At 35.4% G+C, this 18,554-nt stretch overlaps 1 protein-coding gene and 1 long non-coding RNA gene across 2 annotated transcripts; both read left to right on the top strand.

The window, feature by feature from the left end:
- The first annotated feature begins 356 nt into the window (after nt 1-356).
- Nucleotides 357-1,187, top strand: LOC310718118. Its single transcript, XR_014531051.1, has 3 exons — nt 357-495; nt 817-937; nt 1,027-1,187. It is a non-coding gene; the product is annotated as an uncharacterized lncRNA (long non-coding RNA).
- A 13,093-nt stretch (nt 1,188-14,280) lies between these two features.
- On the top strand, nt 14,281-16,180 carry cxcl13 (chemokine (C-X-C motif) ligand 13). The gene is made up of 4 exons (XM_083527589.1): nt 14,281-14,437; nt 14,675-14,807; nt 15,239-15,322; nt 15,958-16,180. The coding sequence occupies exons 1-4, from the start codon at nt 14,374-14,376 to the stop codon at nt 15,974-15,976; spliced, it is 300 nt and encodes a 99-aa protein (XP_083383715.1). The 5' UTR covers nt 14,281-14,373; the 3' UTR covers nt 15,977-16,180.
- The last annotated feature ends 2,374 nt before the right edge of the window (nt 16,181-18,554 follow it).

The following is an 18,554-nucleotide window of genomic DNA, read 5'->3' as shown; positions in this document are numbered from 1 at the left end:
TCAGAATTTTCACACTTTAATGGAAATGGAATGCATGTTGGAAAAAAGAAATTTTCCTTTGTTTGTACAATGTGGCAAAAAGATAAAAAAAAAAGTTTTATATTATTTGTTCTTCTTAGGCAAAAAGTATTTTTATGGTGCAAGATATGACAATAACAACCATTATACAAATCAGGGAAGGTCAAAACATATTTTAAAATGTGTTTAAATGTTATTGTGGGTGTCACTGAATCTGGAAGTAGCTTGACCATAATCTTCCTTTCTTGCAACGTGGATCGGAAATCATTTTTCCATTAGCCAGTATGCCAGTGGGATGTCCCTATGTGCTCTACACTGAAACAGCACACTATAAATGTTTCTTACTTTCATTGTTCCCAGGCCAGTCAGTCACGTCTACTGTTTGCAGCTGAGACCAGAGAGTGAAAGTTTTAACCATGAGCCGATTCATTTTGTTGCTTATGCTTGTGTGTTGGATGTGTGCTTCATTGTGCATGGGTACGTCAGGCATCTTACTTATATTTATTTATTTATTTATTTATTTATTTATTTATTTATTTATTTATTTATTTATTTATTTGTGTTATTAATTTTTTTGATTGATATAACTTTGAAGATGTAAACTGAAACATATTGGTAAATTAATTCCAACCCGAGTGTGTGCCAATTTGTATGAATTTCTGAGCTACAAATAGCATTAGAACACAGAAAGTAAATTAATAAAATGTATCTGGGATGGCTATTTTTTCCTCTGCAAAATTAAATAAAAAAAAAAAAAAATGTACTGTACTAACAAGAAGTTCTTTCTCTGTGCTTCAGCGTTCCGAATGGAGAGGTCAGAGCGCTGTTTCTGTAAGAAAATCTACAGGATCCACCAGAAAAAAGTCTTTGAATGGAAACTGTATTCTCCTAGTGCTTCATGCAAAGCTTATGAGATTGTGTAAGTTGGTCCAAGACCTGATCTGTCATTTTACTACAAGTGTAGAAGAACCTGAAAGTCTGATTTATGCCTATTTTGTCCTTCTACAGGGTGACGACAAACGCTGGTCGGAAAATGTGTCTCCATCCAGACTCGAAATTATGGAAGGTCATAATGAAAGGAGAGTGTGGAGCAATATAACGCCTAAAAGCCAGACTCTGGGTGTCAATGTCTAAGCCCAACATTCAGAAAATAGTCAACACTGCTGAATTTGATTTATATATATATATATATATATATATATATATATATATATATATATATATATATATATATACAGTGAGGAAAATAAGTATTTGAACACCCTGCTATTTTGCAAGTTCTCCCACTTAGAAATCATGAAGGGGTCTGAAATTTTCATCGTAGTTGCATGTCCACTGTGAGAGACATAATCTAAAAAAAAAAAAATCCAGAAATCACAATATATGATTTTTTAACTATTTATTTGTATGATACAGCTGCAAATAAGTATTTGAACACCTAAGAAAGTCAGTGTTAATATTTGGTACAGTAGCCTTTGTTTGCAATTACAGAGGTCAAATGTTTCCTGTAGTTTTTCACCAGGTTTGCACAAACTGCAGGAGGGATTTTGACCCACTCCTCCACACAGATCTTCTCTAGATCAGTTAGGTTTCTGGCCTGTCACTGAGAAACACGGAGTTTGAGCTCCCTCCAAAGATTCTCTACTGGGTTTAGGTCTGGAGACTGGCTAGGCCACGCCAGAACCTTGATATGCTTCTTACAGAGCCACTCCTTGGTTATCCTGGCTGTGTGCTTCGGGTCATTGTCATGTTGGAAGACCCAGCCTCGACCCATCTTCAATGCTCTAACTGAGGGAAGGAGGTTATTCCCCAAAATCTCACAATACATGGCCCCAGTCATCCTCTCCTTAATACAGTGCAGTCGCCCTGTCCCATGTGCAGAAAAACACCCCCAAAGCATGATGCTATCACCCCCATGCTTCACAGTAGGGATGGTGTTCTTGGGATGGTACTCATCATTCTTCTTCCTCCAAACACGTTTAGAGGAATTATGACCCAAAAGTTCTATTTTGGTCTCATCTGACCACATGACTTTCTCCCATGACTCCTCTGGATCATCCAAATGGTCATTGGCAAATTTAAGACGTGCCTGGACATGTGCTGGTTTAAGCAGGGAACCTTCCATGCCATGCATGATTTCAAACCATGACGTCTTAGTGTATTACCAACAGTAATCTTGGAAACGGTGGTCCCAGCTCTTTTTAGGTCATTGACCAGCTCCTCCCGTGTAGTTCTGGGCTGATTTCTCACCTTCCTTAGGATCATTGAGAGCCCACGAGGTGAGATCTTGCATGGAGCCCCAGTCCGAGGGAGATTGACAGTCATGTTTAGCTTCTTCCATTTTCTAATGATTGCTCCAACAGTGGACCTTTTTTCACCAAGCTGCTTGGCAATTTCCCCGTAGCCCTTTCCAGCCTTGTGGAGGTGTACAATTTTGTCTCTAGTGTCTTTGGACAGCTCTTTGGTCTTGGCCATGTTAGTAGTTGGATTCTTACTGATTGTATGGGGTGGACAGATGTCTTTATGCAGCTAACGACCTCAAACAGGTGCATCTAATTTAGGATAATAAATGTAGTGGAGGTGGACATTTTAAAGGCAGACTAACAGGTCTTTGAGGGTCAGAATTCTAGCTGATAGACAGATGTTCAAATACTTATTTGCAGCTGTATCATACAAATAAATAGTTTAAAAATCATATATTGTGATTTCTAGATTTTTTTTTTTAGATTATGTCTCTCACAGTGGACATGCACCTACGATGACAATTTCAGACCCCTCCATGATTTCTAAGTCGGAGAACTTGCAAAATAGCAGGGTGTTCAAATACTTATTTTCCTCACTGTATAAGAATTTGCCCTTATAATACTGCTATGTGTTTATGTTTATATGTATGGTTGAATGCAATGTGCTTGTTCGTGGCAGCTACACAGTCAAAATATTCACAAAACATGAAAGCATGGAAACCACCCAGAGCCACAAACAGCCCAGATAAGTTACATAACTATGCAGATCTCATCACACAGCTGTTGTGTCTGAAATAATCAGTATATAATTACATAATTGTGGACAACATTTAAACACAACATTTTCCTTTGTCTAAATGCATACCAGGGTTTTTCTATATGTATAATTACATATACAACATATGTATATTTAAGTGTTATATGTGTTGTGTTAATAAAATAAAAAAAACTAAGAAAACTTGTCATCATGAGCATCATTTAGAAATATGAGCAGTCTGAATTGATTTTACTACTCATCTCGAATATTATTCAAACAAAAAAGCTGCATTTCATTAGACGTGGGTCTGATAGTAAAGCATGTGACTATGAGTAGACTGTTACAAAAGGTGCAGAGTTCAGAGTTTACAGTGGCATTGTAAAGTACAGTAAGGGAAATCCCAGCTACCCTGCTCCAACGAATGCTATGAATCAGTGGGTTTTGTGCCTGACCTTAGCTTTGATTTGCTTCCACAAGAGAATAAGGGAGCTGTTGTTTTTCAGTAACAGAAACTGAGCTGTTCTCAGCTATCAGTGCTGCGGAAAACCATTTTTAATGAGGCCTAGAAATGTACCAACATATAAAGTATGCACGTATTGTTCCACAATAAAAGAGTACAATACAAAAAGAATAAAATTTTATTTAGTGATGGTATTAATGTTATTAGAGTATTTATTAGAGTATTTATTAGAAATTATAACAAGGTTATAAAGGTTTAAAACACGCACAACACAGGACACTTGTTCTAGAGCTTATTAATCTGGAAACCAGAACACACTGTAAGAAAAAATGATGCGGACAACGAAGATCGTAATGAAGAAGGAAGTTTATAACAGCGTAGCAGTGACAAAATACATGAAGCACTTTGGGGTCAGAAAGAACCCAGAGCAAACTCTGCCCAGATATTGTATATTGTTCTTTCATTTGAAGTGTAGATATGGTTTAGCTTTTAAATGTAAATAAAGTGTAGGAAATGAGTAAAGGAACACATGGCTGGGCGATCGAGCCGGAGGTAACTGTTGTTTTCACCTTTGCTGGTGCCAGTCCCCCAGAAGGTCAGGATAGGTTATTGTTTAAATGATAATGATGGTCTCAGACTTGATGGCTTGCTGCCTTTCCCAGACTTATTAAATTAAGACCATGATTAAGATTGATACAACTGAAATTCTTTATCAAACTACTTAACTACATTTGATCAAATTTAAGCCGTTTTGCAGGTGAGCTATATTTGATATAGCATGGGGTGGAATCTGAGTTGAGGAAGACTGTAATTCTTACAACACCTAAGTGCTTGGCTTCTCATCCCTTCAGCTCATTTATTTAATGGATCAGCAGTGTTATAAAATGTTGCAATAAGGTTAGACTGTAGTCATGCTGCAAACATATTCTTTGGGTTTTGTGGGCAATATTGTGAATTAAAGTTGTGAACCTGTCTTTCATCTTGTATTTTATTTGGAATATCTGTAGTAAATCTTTGTCTAAATAATTTTGGACCTTTTGAATGGGTGGTTTTGAATAAGTGAACTTTGCCATCATGATCAGATGCCTCACTTTCATGATCAAACTAATAATAATAATAATAATAATAATAATAATAATAATAATAATAATAATAACAATAATAATAAAAATAATAATAATAATAATAATAATAATAATAATAATAATAATAATAATAATAATAATAATGATAAAATTACAGGCCACCGAATGGAGCTTTAAGTCTAGGCTAAAAAATCAATGAAACTTTAAACTAAAAAGATACTACGCTATTTCAAGCATAATAACTACAATATTGATTTAAAAAGAAATCACATCCAGGTTTATAACTGTTTATAAATGCACAATGGCCTATTCTGAATGTGTACATATATTTGTAAATTTGTAGATTACAGACTGTTTCTGAGGACAAAAGAATTTCAGTATTTTAGTCCACGGGACTGTGCTACTTGAACAGAAGATGGTGCTGTTTAACTACACAAATAGTTTTCTTATGAAAGTAAAAGAAGTGGAAAGGGGAACTGGCTGAGTTCAATGAGTTGATGACTTTTTGCCCAAAACTTATCTGAATGGTGCACAGTTCCCAATTCTGCATTAACACTAGAATTGTTGCACTTTTTAAGATTTTAAAACACTTTATAACCAAATTGTAAATGTGAAGAATAGAACCTCAGGGCTGTAAACAGTCCACAAACCAAATGCAAATGCATCTCTATAAATGGATAAAGTAGTGCAATAATGCTGCAGAGCTGTAACTGTATAACACCCGCAAACACGTTATAGTCACCAGAGTAACGTCTGAGGGTCCTATGTGGCTGAGTTTTTGTTAAAGCAACGTCTTAGTAGTGAATTTTTAAGCCGCATTATTGTCTAATCTCACCCCCACACAAACAAAAATAGAAAGCTAATTAACTGTGAGGGTGAAATTTTTATTTGCATTGTTTACTGCAATAAAAGTGTGTCACAAAAATGTATTAGGTTTAAGGTGGGCTACAGGTGGACCTGTAATTTAATCGACTGTTTCTTTTTTTCAGGTCACACGTTTAAGGTTTTTATCTGACTAATCTTCACAATTAACAAGTAACTGAAGCATGATTTTTCATGGTATTATCCAATGTGTTCTTTAAATGTTAACAATTTGTTCTTGTCAAAAAACTGCCACAAATCAGTTAATGTTTAACATGTACTATATGGATCAAATATTGGGACACCTGACTTTTCCAGCCATATGTGACGCTGTATGACAATTCCCTGTATGAACAGATTTTGGTATGAATTGGCAAGAGGACTGCACCTCAGGACTCACCATACCACATCACCTGACTTTACAACACCCTTATGGCTAAATGAGCACAAATCTCTACACAACCACACTCCAAAATCTACTGGAACATCATTCCAGAAGAGTGGAGCTTATTAAAAACAAATAGGGAATAATTGTGGAATGGGATGTTCAAAAAGCACATACAAATCTTATCCATAACATCTGTGCATATAGTAGATAAAGCCCATTATCTAAAGGGCATCCCAGAGGATAACAAAACTTATTTTGATAATTGATTAGTCAGATGTCAATTTTTTATTTCTTCTTCTTCTTCTTCTTCTTCTTCTTCTTCTTCTTCTTCTTCTTCTTCTTCGATTAATCAGAGTGCATGGGGGATTTCTCACAAATTTCACAGAACAAATTCATTAATGCTGAGTTTCTCTTTTCTGTAAAAATAAATAAATAAATAAATAAATAAATAAATAAATAAATAAATAAATAAATAAATAAATAAATAAATAAAACAGCACTTGAGTATGCAAGGTGAAGCAATTTGTGTAAATCAGAATTTGTATTGTATTTCGCAGATAGCAAGTTGACAACCAGGCTTAAAAATCTATATTAAAATATAATACAACATTGTTTTAACAGTTTTTGTTCAATAAATACACAAATATTTTGTCCATTTGTGAATATATAAGCATTAAGAATAAATTATTCATTTGATTATGTATAATAATTAAATGATATATGCATAAATTAAATATACACACATTAAAAAGAAGCATGTGAAGGTAGTAAAGCCGCAGTAAATCAGGTTTTTACATACAGAAGTTACTGTTGTAGTAGAAAAAATGCTATCAAAAGAGAATGGAACGGAGAAACGCAGCAAGCTACCAGGCTTGATAAAAAAAGGGGAAGAAATGCATTGGTGTACAAATGCATAAGCATTCAGTCGAAACTACAACAGTGACCAAAAATGTGATCGATAACTGCTGCTGTTATTTGCTGCTTTTAGATGTAGTGTTTGTTCACGCGGTTTTAATTGAATCCATCACTATGCTCTGCTTTACATAACTTCCGGGTACAGTTTTCTTAGTTTCCATGAGTTGGGATTTATATCAAATGTTCTAATGGCTTGGATGACTCGGGACACACACTTTTCCTGCTGTCGGTTCACCCTGTACTGTCTGGCATTTTCGCACGTGGGTGTGTTCTCTTAGCGTTCTCGTAGCGTTCAAACCATTCACTCTTGCTTGATAAAAAATGCTGAGAAACTGCCTTTAGTTGCTCATTCTTATGAAATGACAAAACAAAAAACATAGGGGTGCAATGATTTTTGGTGCATCTGAGCTGGTGTGTAATGTCTAATCAAATGTAAAACCCTGCTGCAAATTATAATTATAGGATTGACTCACTGCAGCTCAGGAAAATCAGTGTGATTTATAACTGTTTTTTTTTTTGTTTTTTTTTCAATAATCATGTTTTCAGTTTTGATGCTTAGTAACTTCCCCCTTCTGACAAGACAAAAGTACGTCTATCATTGCCACAGGCAGGTAGAAGAAATCTGCAACAAGACTTCATGGCCTTTTGAGTGCATAAATGTACAAATGTTAACATTTATTTTTATTGAAAATCCCTCCCTTAGCATGAAACAGCTAAACACACTCTTGGCACCGTGGCTTAGAGTTTCTCCAAATATTTAGCTAAAATACTTGGCCATGCCTCTTGTCAAACCTCTTGATCCAGTTCATCCCAGAGCAGATCAATAGGATTTAGGTGCAGTCACTGGGCAGGCTATTCCATGATAGATAACACTCCAGACAACTGTTTGCTCTCTAAGATTTACAGAGCTTGGATAATTTGGATCATTCTCTTGCAGTTTGGTGAAGTTGGTCATCATTAGCAGCAGTTCAGATGAAATTGCATGGTGCTGAAGTATGAAATGGTAGCCATGTTGAGTCAGTATTCCTTTTACCTGCTATACCGTCTCTTTTATTAAAAAACAACCCCAAACCATAAAGCTTCCACCTCCATGTTTGACTGTAGGTGTGAGGCAGTCTGCTAACATCAGCCAAAAATGTCCAATTCGGACTCATCTGTCTACAAAACTTTCTCCAGAAATTCACTGTCCATTTCTTTCTTAGTTTCTTGCAAAAAAAAAAAAAAAAAAACATGCATATGTATCAACAAAAACAATAAAGAATTAGGTATGCATGTCCAAAGTAACACTAATAATATTAGAATAGCTTTGAAACTAAGTTGGATTAATTTCTGAGCTCCCATTCATGAATAAATATTACCCTAAATGCATTTCTTCCACAATTAAATTCACATGCCATTTTGCACAATTTATCGAACTCTCAGATCCAAAAACCATAAAACTCCTTGGCTAATTGTAGCCATAAGATACATACAACATCTATATCCTTATAATACAGTTCTTTTGAATTAGCCTTTTAAGCTGCACTGGAGATTCCCCTTACTGAACTGGGTTCAGGACTTATTCAGTACAATCACAGAAACCCTGTATGACCACCTAAATTAAAGGTAACCAAATAAAAAAGTTGTAGGTCAACTACAATCCATGCTACACACTTGATATGATAAATTACATCCTATCAATTATAATGGTATGCAGCTAAAAGAAATAGTGTTGCTCTATGCATAAAAGCGTAGCAGGCAACTACATAATAAGAGATTTACAGTTATAAGCTTATTTTATTAAATGCATTAGACTTTACTATTCTCATAACGGGGTAAGTGATAGAGTTTACACCTTTTTTTCATCCATAATTTTTATTTGGATTCAGATCTCCTCACTGACGTGACGTCACCCAACGCTTTTCTGAGTGGATGAGCGAGGGAACTTCTCTCGGTGGGTGCCGACCAGGTTAGTTCACCGTGACATGATATAATCATTGAAGCAACCATGCAAATAAGCAGTAAATAAATAAATAGAAATTACTATCATTTTCTTTTTGAACGCCCCGTGCCACTGCCAAGCAGCAATCAAAACAATTGAAAAACAGAGCGCACGCTCTAACCTGATTGGTGACTTGCTGTGTAATTGACCTTTTAAGTTTTATCCGCTCATAAATAAAAAGGAACGCTGATTTTGCGAAATGTAGTGGAGTAAAAAGTACAATATTTCACTTTGAAATGTAGAGAAGTGAAAGTAAAAGTAAAAAAAAAAGTGAAAAAAACCCAAACGAAAGCACTTGAGTAAAGTACAAATATGTGAAAAAATTACTTAATTGCATTTACTTCGTTACTGTCCACCACTGTATTATTCAAATTTTTATGCAGAGTAGGTGCCCAATTATTTGTTTCTAAAAAATGACATTCATGAATACCACACTTCGTGTAAATGCTGAAATAAAGAGAAAATTTAAATAAACTCATCTGTATTCAGCTTGATATATGAGGCTCGTTGTTTTTCTAAAACATGGAATGTTCCTACAAAATGTAACACAAAAACATTTTTTTAACAAAACTATACTATTCGCAGCATGTGACTTAAGACAGTAAATGTCACAATGCACTTTACATCAAAGGATATTTACTCATAGACTGTTGTGTTTTTTTACATTTGCAATCCTATAAATTGTTCCCCCGCAATGGTTAGACCACGTCTTTTCATCGTGCAGTACCTTCCACCCACACTTTCCCATCTCAATACACTCCTTTCCATAGAAATTCTTCCAATAACATGCTTTCATTGCATTTTTTAAATCAACGTCACTTCATTTTTTACTTTAAATAATGGATTATTACAAATGTATTAGAGGAAAAAAAAAAGAAAAATGTAATCTAATTAAAAAATCTAATTTATATATATATATATATATATATATATATATATATATATATATATATATATATATATATATATATATATATATATATATATACTAATGAATTTTGAAAAAAATTTCAATGAATTTTGAATTAATTCATGCACCTTGCACACATAAACTCGGGGAAATTAAGCACAGCCAATTTTTAAGAGATATTGGAAACTGTAGAACCCAAAGGGAACCTACAGAGACACAGGAAATAAGTTTTGAGAAACTCCATGCAATCAGTTCATGATCAGCCCTGAATGCTGTGAAGTGACATTTTCTATTTTACACTGTTTTATATTTATAGAGATAACAGTAAGCCCAAACATACACAAATCTCTTTGTTCATTTCTAAGTAAAGAAAAAAGGCGATTTCCTCTTTCCACATTTTTGTGTAATTTTATGTGTTGCAAATCGGCTGACAAATGCAAGTAAGCAGAAAGCTCTAAATGTGCATTTACAGCATGTTTGCCTTAGCTCATGTGCCAAGCTTTAAATTTTAGTATATTAAGTAAAGCACTGCTAGAAAAATATGTGCACTTCACTAGACCTTTCTTTGCCACAAGGGTGACAATTACATAACATACAGCCATTATTGTTAAAATAGTTGACAACAAAATTGAGTTTACCTTAGTGAACATGTCAAAACTGTGTCCAAAGTGTGAATATTGTGTGTGAGCACCATTGTTATCCAGCACTGCCTTATTCCTCCTGGGCATGGAATTCACCAGAGCTGCACAGGTTGTTGCTGGGATCCTCTTCCACTCTCACACTGGATGTTAGATACATGGTGCTTCCTCATCTTCCTGCTTGAGGATGTTCCACAGGTGCTCAATAGGGTTCAGGTCTGAAAACATACTTGGCCATTCCATTACCTTCACTTTCACCTCCTTAGCAAGGCAGTTGTCATTTGGCCTTGTGTTTGGGGTTATTATTATGTTGGAAAACTCCTATTCGGCCCAGTTTCTAAAGGGATTGCATCATCATGTTCTGCTTCAGAATGTTACAGTACATGTTACAATCCATGTTTCCCTCAATGAACTTCAGCTCCCCTGTACAAGCAGCACTCATTTACCATTTAGCCCCAGACCATGATGATACCACCACTATGCTTGACAATAGGCAAGACACAATTTTCTTAGTTCTCCTCACCAGACATGCTGGACACCATCCGAGCCAAACAAGTTTAGCTTAGTCTTATCAGACCACAGGACATGGTTGTCTTCAGAAAACTGTTAGTATGCTTTCTTGTGATCCAGATACAGAAAAGGCAATTTTATTCTCAAACCCTCTGAAAGTCATTTTGAACATTTAGTGGTCAGTATGAGAGATTGTACCCAAAGCACCAGATTTTAACTGCTGATATACAAGATATACAAATTTGTATGGTCCTGTCAAGCAGACAAAAACATGAACATGATGAATAGGATGAATAGGACATGTGGCTTTTCATTATATGACCTACACCTGTTATCACAGGGGGTACTAACCTTTGTTGCCAGTTATTTTGAGAATAATTTAATCATTGCTGTATATTGGTATTTTCAGAAGACAGTAAATCTCTACTGTTGTTCAAGCTGCATATTGACTACTCTAAAATATATCTAAGTATACATTTTATGGTATGTCCATATATATATATATGAAGAGAGAAAGAGAGAGAGAGAGAATTAAGTCAGTTCAAACTTATTTACAAATGTGTTTAAATATCAGTTTTGTTGCATCTGTGTTGTAATTTTCTGGACTTTCACTCATTGCAGTTCTCTGAAGTGTCCAATGCACGCTTCTGAGATTATTGTAATATACACACCCGATTCCAAAAAAGTTGTGACACTGTACAAATTTTGAATAAAAAGTTTACAAATAATTTACAAATCTCATAAACTTATATTTTATTCACAATAGAATATAGATAATATATCAAATGCTGAAAGTGAGACATTTTGAAACGTCATGCCAAATATTGGCTCGTTTTGGATTTCATGAGAGTTACACATTCCAAAAAAGTTGGGACAGGTAGCAATAAAAGGCCGGAAAAAGTTAAATGTACATATAAGGAATAGCTGGAGGACCAATTTGCAACTTATTGGGTCAATTGGCAATATGACTGGGTATAATGATTCTGTGTGCAATATTACCTGCAATACGTGCGTAACCAATTACTAGTGGTCTCTTTTTTTTCCTTATTTGTATTTATACATTGTGTTGTGTATATACTGTATAATATAGTATATCTCTATTCTTTTATATATTTGCATTTATTTTTTCTTTGCTGCTGTAACAGAGAAATTTCCCCACTGTGGGACGAATAAAGGTATATCTTATCTTACCTTATAAAAAGATCATCTCAAAGTGGTGGTGTCTCTCAGAAGTCAAGATGGGCAGAGGATAACAAATTCCCCTAATGTTGTGGCGAAAAATAGTGGCGCAATATCAGAAAGAAGTTTCTCAGAGAAAAATTGCAAAGAGTTTGAAGTTATCATCATCTACAGTGCATAACATCATCCAAAGATTCAAAGAATCTGGAAAAATCTCTGTGCGTAATGGTCAAGGCCGGAAAACCATACTGGATGCCCGTGATCTTCGGGCCCTTAGATGGCACTGCATCACATACAGGAATGCTACTGTAATGGGAATTACCACATGGGTTTAGGAATACTTTCAGGAATCATTGTTGGTGAACACAATCCACCGTGCCATTCGCCGTTGCCGGCTAAAACTCTATAGGTCAAAAATGAAGCCATATCCAAACATGATCCAGAAGCGCAGGTGTTTTCTCTGGGCCAAGGCTCATTTAAAATGGACTGTGGCAAAGTGGAAAACTGTTCTGTGGTCAGACGAATCTAAATTTGAAGTTCTTTTTGGAAAACTGGGATGCCATGTTATCCGGACTAAAGAGGATAAGGACAACCCAAGTTCTCTGATGGTATGGGGTTGCATGAGTGCATGTGGCATGGGCAGCTTACACATCTGGAAAAGCACCATCAATGCTGAATGGTATATCCAAGTTCTAGAACAACATGTGCTCCCATCCAGACGTCGTCTCTTTCAGGGAAGACCTGGCATTTTCCAACATGACAATGCCAGACCACATACTGCATCAGTTACAACATCATGGCTGTGTAGAAGAAGGATCCGGGTACTGAAATGGCCAGTCTGCAGTCCAGATCTTTTACCCATAGAAAACATTTAGCGCATCATAAAGAGGAAGATGCGACAAATAAGACCTAAGACAGTTGAGCAAATAGAAGCCTGTATTAGACAAGAATGGGACAACATTCCTATTCCTAAACTTGAGCAACTTGTCTCCTCAGTCGCCAGACGTTTGCAGACTGTTATAAAAAGAAGAGGGGATGCCACACAGTGGTAAACATGGCCTTGTCCCAACTTTTTTGAGACGTGTTGATGCTATGAATTTTAAAATCAACTTATTTTTTTTCTTAAAATTATCAATTTTCTCAGTTTAAACATTTGATATGTCATCTATGTTGTATTCGGAATAAAATATTGAAATTTGAAACTTCCACATCATTGCATTCTGGTTTTATTTACAATTTGTTCAGTGTCCTATTTTTTTTTGTATTATATTAAATATGTTGCAAGTCTGGAAAATTAGAAACAGGGAAATTCACTTCTATAATCCTTTTGTTTTCACAAGTAATGCTATGATAATAATTATATAATGTTAAATTGAACACATTATTTGGTTGAAGATTAATAAAAGCTTTGTTGTTTCACAACTTTATACTTCAAGGCTAAAGTTCAGCACTTTTAGTGATTGCTTTTTCTTTTTTTTGCCTCATCGTAATAAAATAGACGGATCAGCATAGTTGGCATCTTTATCTTCCTTATTCTAAAGACAATATAGGAAAAGGGACTTCTTACAAGAGCCCCACCTTTGTAACATGTTGAAACATTATTTGAAAATAATCTTGAATTTCTCTGTGCACAATTTTTTAAGCTTTTTCTTTCATTACATGCTTCTATGTAAAAGAAGAAAAAGTGCAAACACTGCAACAGGAAGCCAGCCTAGACACAAAACATGAAAAAAAACCAAATGGGTGTCCTATGAATGCTCATATCTGAACCCTGACCACAAATTTGTGGTGAATATTTTTAACACCTTGTTAACAATTTGAAAATTGTAGACGTATACAGAAATATTGATTTATAAAAAAAAATTTGATGATAAAGACATTATTCCTAAAAGCTACTGCATTGCATATGTGATAAACAACATAAAACTTATCATTCAGTTATTAGAAATACTTGCATGTAATTAGAAATACTTGCATTTATGGAAAGGAGTGTATTGAGATGGGAAAGTGTGGGCGGAATGTACCGCACGGTGAAAAGACGTGGTCTAACCATTGCGGGGGAACAATTTATAGGATTGCAAATTTAAAAAACACAACAGTCTATGAGTAAATATCCTTTGAGGTAAAGTGCATTGCAAGTCATGTCAATCATCTGGCAAAAGAAATAAATGTTCCAAAATGCTGAATGGGACATTAAGGACTGTGTTAAGCCTAGTCAGCAAAATCTTTTCCAAACCAAAAAAAACCCAGATATACAGTATATACCTGCCCCTGTCTGTGCCTGCCCCCTTTTCCAGTCAGAGGCTCCCTATTTGGTCTTTCCTCTATAATTAACAGTAATTTGCCTTACTTCCTTTTTTGAGCATTTTATAAACCGAGCAAAGCAGCTTGTTCGTCCCAGATCCAGTCTTCTGACACCTGAGACATCATGCCACTCAGTGCCCACCTTCTGCTGGCTGTAACTGCCCTCTTCTGCTTTGCCAGCATATATGGTAAGAGACTATTATGCATTTATTTATTCTCATTTGTTTAGTGTATTAACGATTGCTTGAAAACAATTATGAGCAATGGTTTTATAATTCATCTGCAACATTAATAATGTAATTCTGACAGATTTATAGTCATTTGTTATTACATTAAGTAATTGATGATTGCAATGAAATGCTACTTTTTGACATTTGGAAGACTTCTGCAACTGTGCCTTTTTATTGTCTTACTTCTTTTTGTAGCTATACCAATGGGAATGACCAGTGGGCACCAGTGCCGCTGTATAACCACCACAGACATCCGAATTAACCCTCGATGGCTCCAGAAAATGGAGATCGTGCCTGCCGGGCCGCACTGCCGCAACACTGAAATTATGTGAGTCAAGAGTAATTTTATAGGGCATACTTTGGAAACACTGTTTACAATACTTCCAATGTTGCACATCAGTGGACTGATATATTTAATATTACAGAATACGATTTTGAACATAGTCAATTTTAGTCAACTGTTGTGGTACAATGGGTTTTTTTTTTTGTATACCTTTTACTATATAGTACATGCCAATCTAGTGGTGTACTATTCGAGCTAGCTTAACTAGCATTAGAGTAGCTAGCTTGAGAATTACAATCAATGCTAGGTATAATTGATGACTTAAGCAAAACTTAAGCAAAACTTAAACAACTTAAAACTTAAACAAAACCAGTCTATTTCAAAACAAGTGTGTTGGACGTTTATTTGTGTTTATCTAAATCCATTGAATGTTAGCATTCATAGCTTTTTAAAACTTTTTTTTTATCTATTTCCAGAATCACGCTGAAGGACAAAAAAACGGTGTGTGTGGTCCCAGAGACTCAGTGGGTCCAAAACATCATCAATAAATTATATAAAGGGTAAATATTTGATACTGGAAATAATTCTGTCAACAGGTTTGCCAGTATTGTTCAGATACTTAGCAAACATCATACAAGCTTCGGCTCCCATTCAGTTCAAAGTAAAGGCAATCAATCATGTTTCTTACTATTTTAAGCAAAAACATTGATTGATTGATTGATTGATTGATTGATTGATTGATTGATTGATTGGTTGATTAATTGCAAATTATGGCAGGAGTCTCAAGGATGAAGTTCTTCACATTAAAGTCTTCAGGATGGGGCAAATTTTTGGTTCCTCAATAACATGACATTTATTTTGTTTTATTAACTTAAATATTAAAGAAAATATACTTTTTACTGCTGTTAGAGCATAGGTGATACAAGGAACCAACTTGTTTCATGGACATTACAACATTTTAAACTTTATATAGCAAACAGTATACAATGACATTATTTAATAAAATAATAAATGCTAGCTATGGCAACTTGCTGTGGTATAAGAGGTATAAAAATTATAGGATGCACTGCTGCTGTCATGTCAGACTGTAGGTTTCATGTGATAGACATTCAGTGGTGTAACCAGGGACCAATGTATAAGTGACTTTTTCCCTTGTTGTTCAGTAGCTAATGTGAGTTTCTTTTTTACGCAACAGCAAAGGTGTGAAGAAATGAGAGACGCCGCCTGCGCAGCCTGTAGATGAAAGTGAATTGTACAATTTCTCTTTACTCAAAATGAAAGCAAGCTGAGAATTTGATTAAGTATGATTAAGTTGAAACTGATGAAACCTGCTTTTGCGTTTTAAAATACAGCTACACTGCTGAAAATGGTTTTGATTTGATGCAATTAATAAAAAACAATTGAAAAAAATTTGAGTGACTACTGAATATGTTTTAAGACAGATGCAAACATATTGGGTCTCTGTTTATGAGAAAAAGTATTAAACTATACATCATTATAGCTTCCATGTAAATCACAAGCACATTGAAAAAAAAAAAAAAAAAAAGAAGTATGCACTTATCTTCAATCTATAACTGAGTAAAGAATTTTAGAGAAAATGCAAACATGGATAGACATCCTTTTATAGTACAATCTCTTTATATAAGATAAATAACTTCAAATTTGAGATATATATATAAAGTCTTGTGTATTAGTATTTTATCACAAAAAAAGATGAAAAAATAGGTGCAAGTGAACAACAGTGATATAAATAAGATGTGAAGCTACCAAAGTATAAAATACATCATGCACATTAAAGATTCAGCACAGTGTATATGCAGTGAACTGTTCATCGACTTTGGTTCTTTTATTAATGAGAGCTACAGGAACTTTGTTCTTTTGCATCTCATTGCTTTGTAAAGTGCCTTTAAAACCGCACATAATACCACATTAAAAATTCATTAAGCAAACACTACACTATTTCCCAATTTTTTCTCTCAGTGGTACAATATCACTTTGTGCTCATTTGCTGCTGTTTGTTTATTTTACCGTCTGGGCATTCTGGTGCTATTTCATATGGCCCAAGTTGTAAAGATTGGCTGATGATCTCATCTCATATATAAAATACACACTATTGGTGAAAGTTTGCGGACACCTGGTCATTAATATAAGTTTTCTGAGCATCGCATTCCACATTTAGTCCCAATTTGCTCTTATATTACCTCCACTTTTCTGAGAAGATGTTCCACTAGGTTTTGAAGTCTGCTTGTGGAGATTTGGACCCATTGTGCTTAAACAGTTTTAGTAAAGTCAGGTACTGAAGAGGGTTTGGTGAGGAGGTCTGGGGTGCTGTCAGCATTTCAAATCATCCCGAATATGTTCAATAGAGTTGAGATCTATTCTCTACATCAGGAGATCTTCCACTACAACCCATGTAAATCATATCTTCATTGAGTTACTTTGTGCACACAGGTATTGTAATGTTGGAACAGGTTTGGGTTTTCGAGTTCAAGTGAAGGGAAAATGTCACCCTACTGTATCCAAAGACATTTGTGTGCCTTCAGCTTTGCGATAACATTTTTGGAAAAGAACCACATATGAATGGGAAAGTTAGGTGTCCCAATACTTTTTTCCATAGAGTGTATCTCGATTATCAGACCCAAAAGATTTTGTTATATTAAAAATGATGACCACTTTCCACTGGTACTTGCTACTGGGAATTTAGCGATAAAGGTTTGTGGACACCTGACCAATAAGATTTGTATGTGCATTTTGAACACTTCATTCCACATTTACTGTGATAATAACCTGCAATTTTGTGGAAGATGTTCCACTAGATTTTGGATTGTAGATTTGTGTTCATTTAGAAGCAAGGGCATTACTAAAGTAAGGTATTGATGTAGGATGAGGCCTGAGGTGCAGTCAGCATTCCATTAGATCCCAAAAGTGAACAATAGAGTTAATGTCAGATTTATTTAGCAGGCAACTCAAGAACTTACAATCCAATCCATGTAAAGCATATATTGAATGGTGGTGTGGTGGGTCGTCTCTATAATCTATATCCTTCTCTTCCTGTCACCCTCTTTTCTCTCTCTCTCGGTCGAGTTAAACATGCTCCTGAGGTTCCAGTGACCACTGTTCCAGCCCCTCTTCCCTCCGTGGATCTTCCCACTTCGTCCAGGCCTGCCTCTGGATAGTGTCCTCTACATTTGGAGGCCACTCTGTGCAGCTGGACACGGTTTCTCATCAACACCTTGGGTGGTTCCATGAAATTCCGAAGAACGGGTGCTTTGATTATGGATTTGGACTGTAGTTAATGTCAACAGTCTCCTACACTGACTCAGGACTACAGTTTGCTTCTGATCACCATCACTGTACTCCGCAACATCGTATATATGCAATAAATGGACATTCAGTGCAACCCAGATGAGGATGTGTTCCCTCTTGAGTCTGGTTCCTCTCAAGGTTTCTTCCTTATGCCATCTCGGGGAGTTTTTCCTTGCCACAGTCGCCCCCGGCTCACTGATCAGGGACAAACTTACTTATAAAGAACATATAACATTTTTATCACCACATTATCTGTGTAAAGCTGCTTTGAGACAATGTTCATTGTTAAAAAGATATAATTAAAAATATCTTCAGGGAGCTCAATTTGTGCACTGAAACATTGTCATGCTGGAACAGGTTTGGGTCTCCTAGTTCAATGCTACTGTATCCAGAGGCATCCTGTAAAATGGTGTGCCTCCAACTTTGTGGTAAGAGTTTGGTGAAGAACCACATATAGCTGGAAATGTCAGGAATATACTTACACTT

The sequence above is a fragment of the Silurus aristotelis genome (assembly GCF_946808225.1).
Source record: "Silurus aristotelis genome assembly, chromosome: 23".
NCBI lineage: Eukaryota > Metazoa > Chordata > Actinopteri > Siluriformes > Siluridae > Silurus > Silurus aristotelis.
This window is presented reverse-complemented; position numbering and strand designations above follow the sequence as displayed.

Coding starts and splice junctions, on each gene's coding strand:
- cxcl13 (XM_083527589.1), top strand. CDS start 14,374: ATGCCACTCAGTGCCCACCTTCTGCTGGCTGTAACTGCCCTCTTCTGC. Junction 14,438..14,674: donor CTGCTTTGCCAGCATATATG/GTAAGAGACTAT, acceptor TTCTTTTTGTAG/CTATACCAATGGGAATGACC. Junction 14,808..15,238: donor TGCCGCAACACTGAAATTAT/GTGAGTCAAGAG, acceptor ATCTATTTCCAG/AATCACGCTGAAGGACAAAA.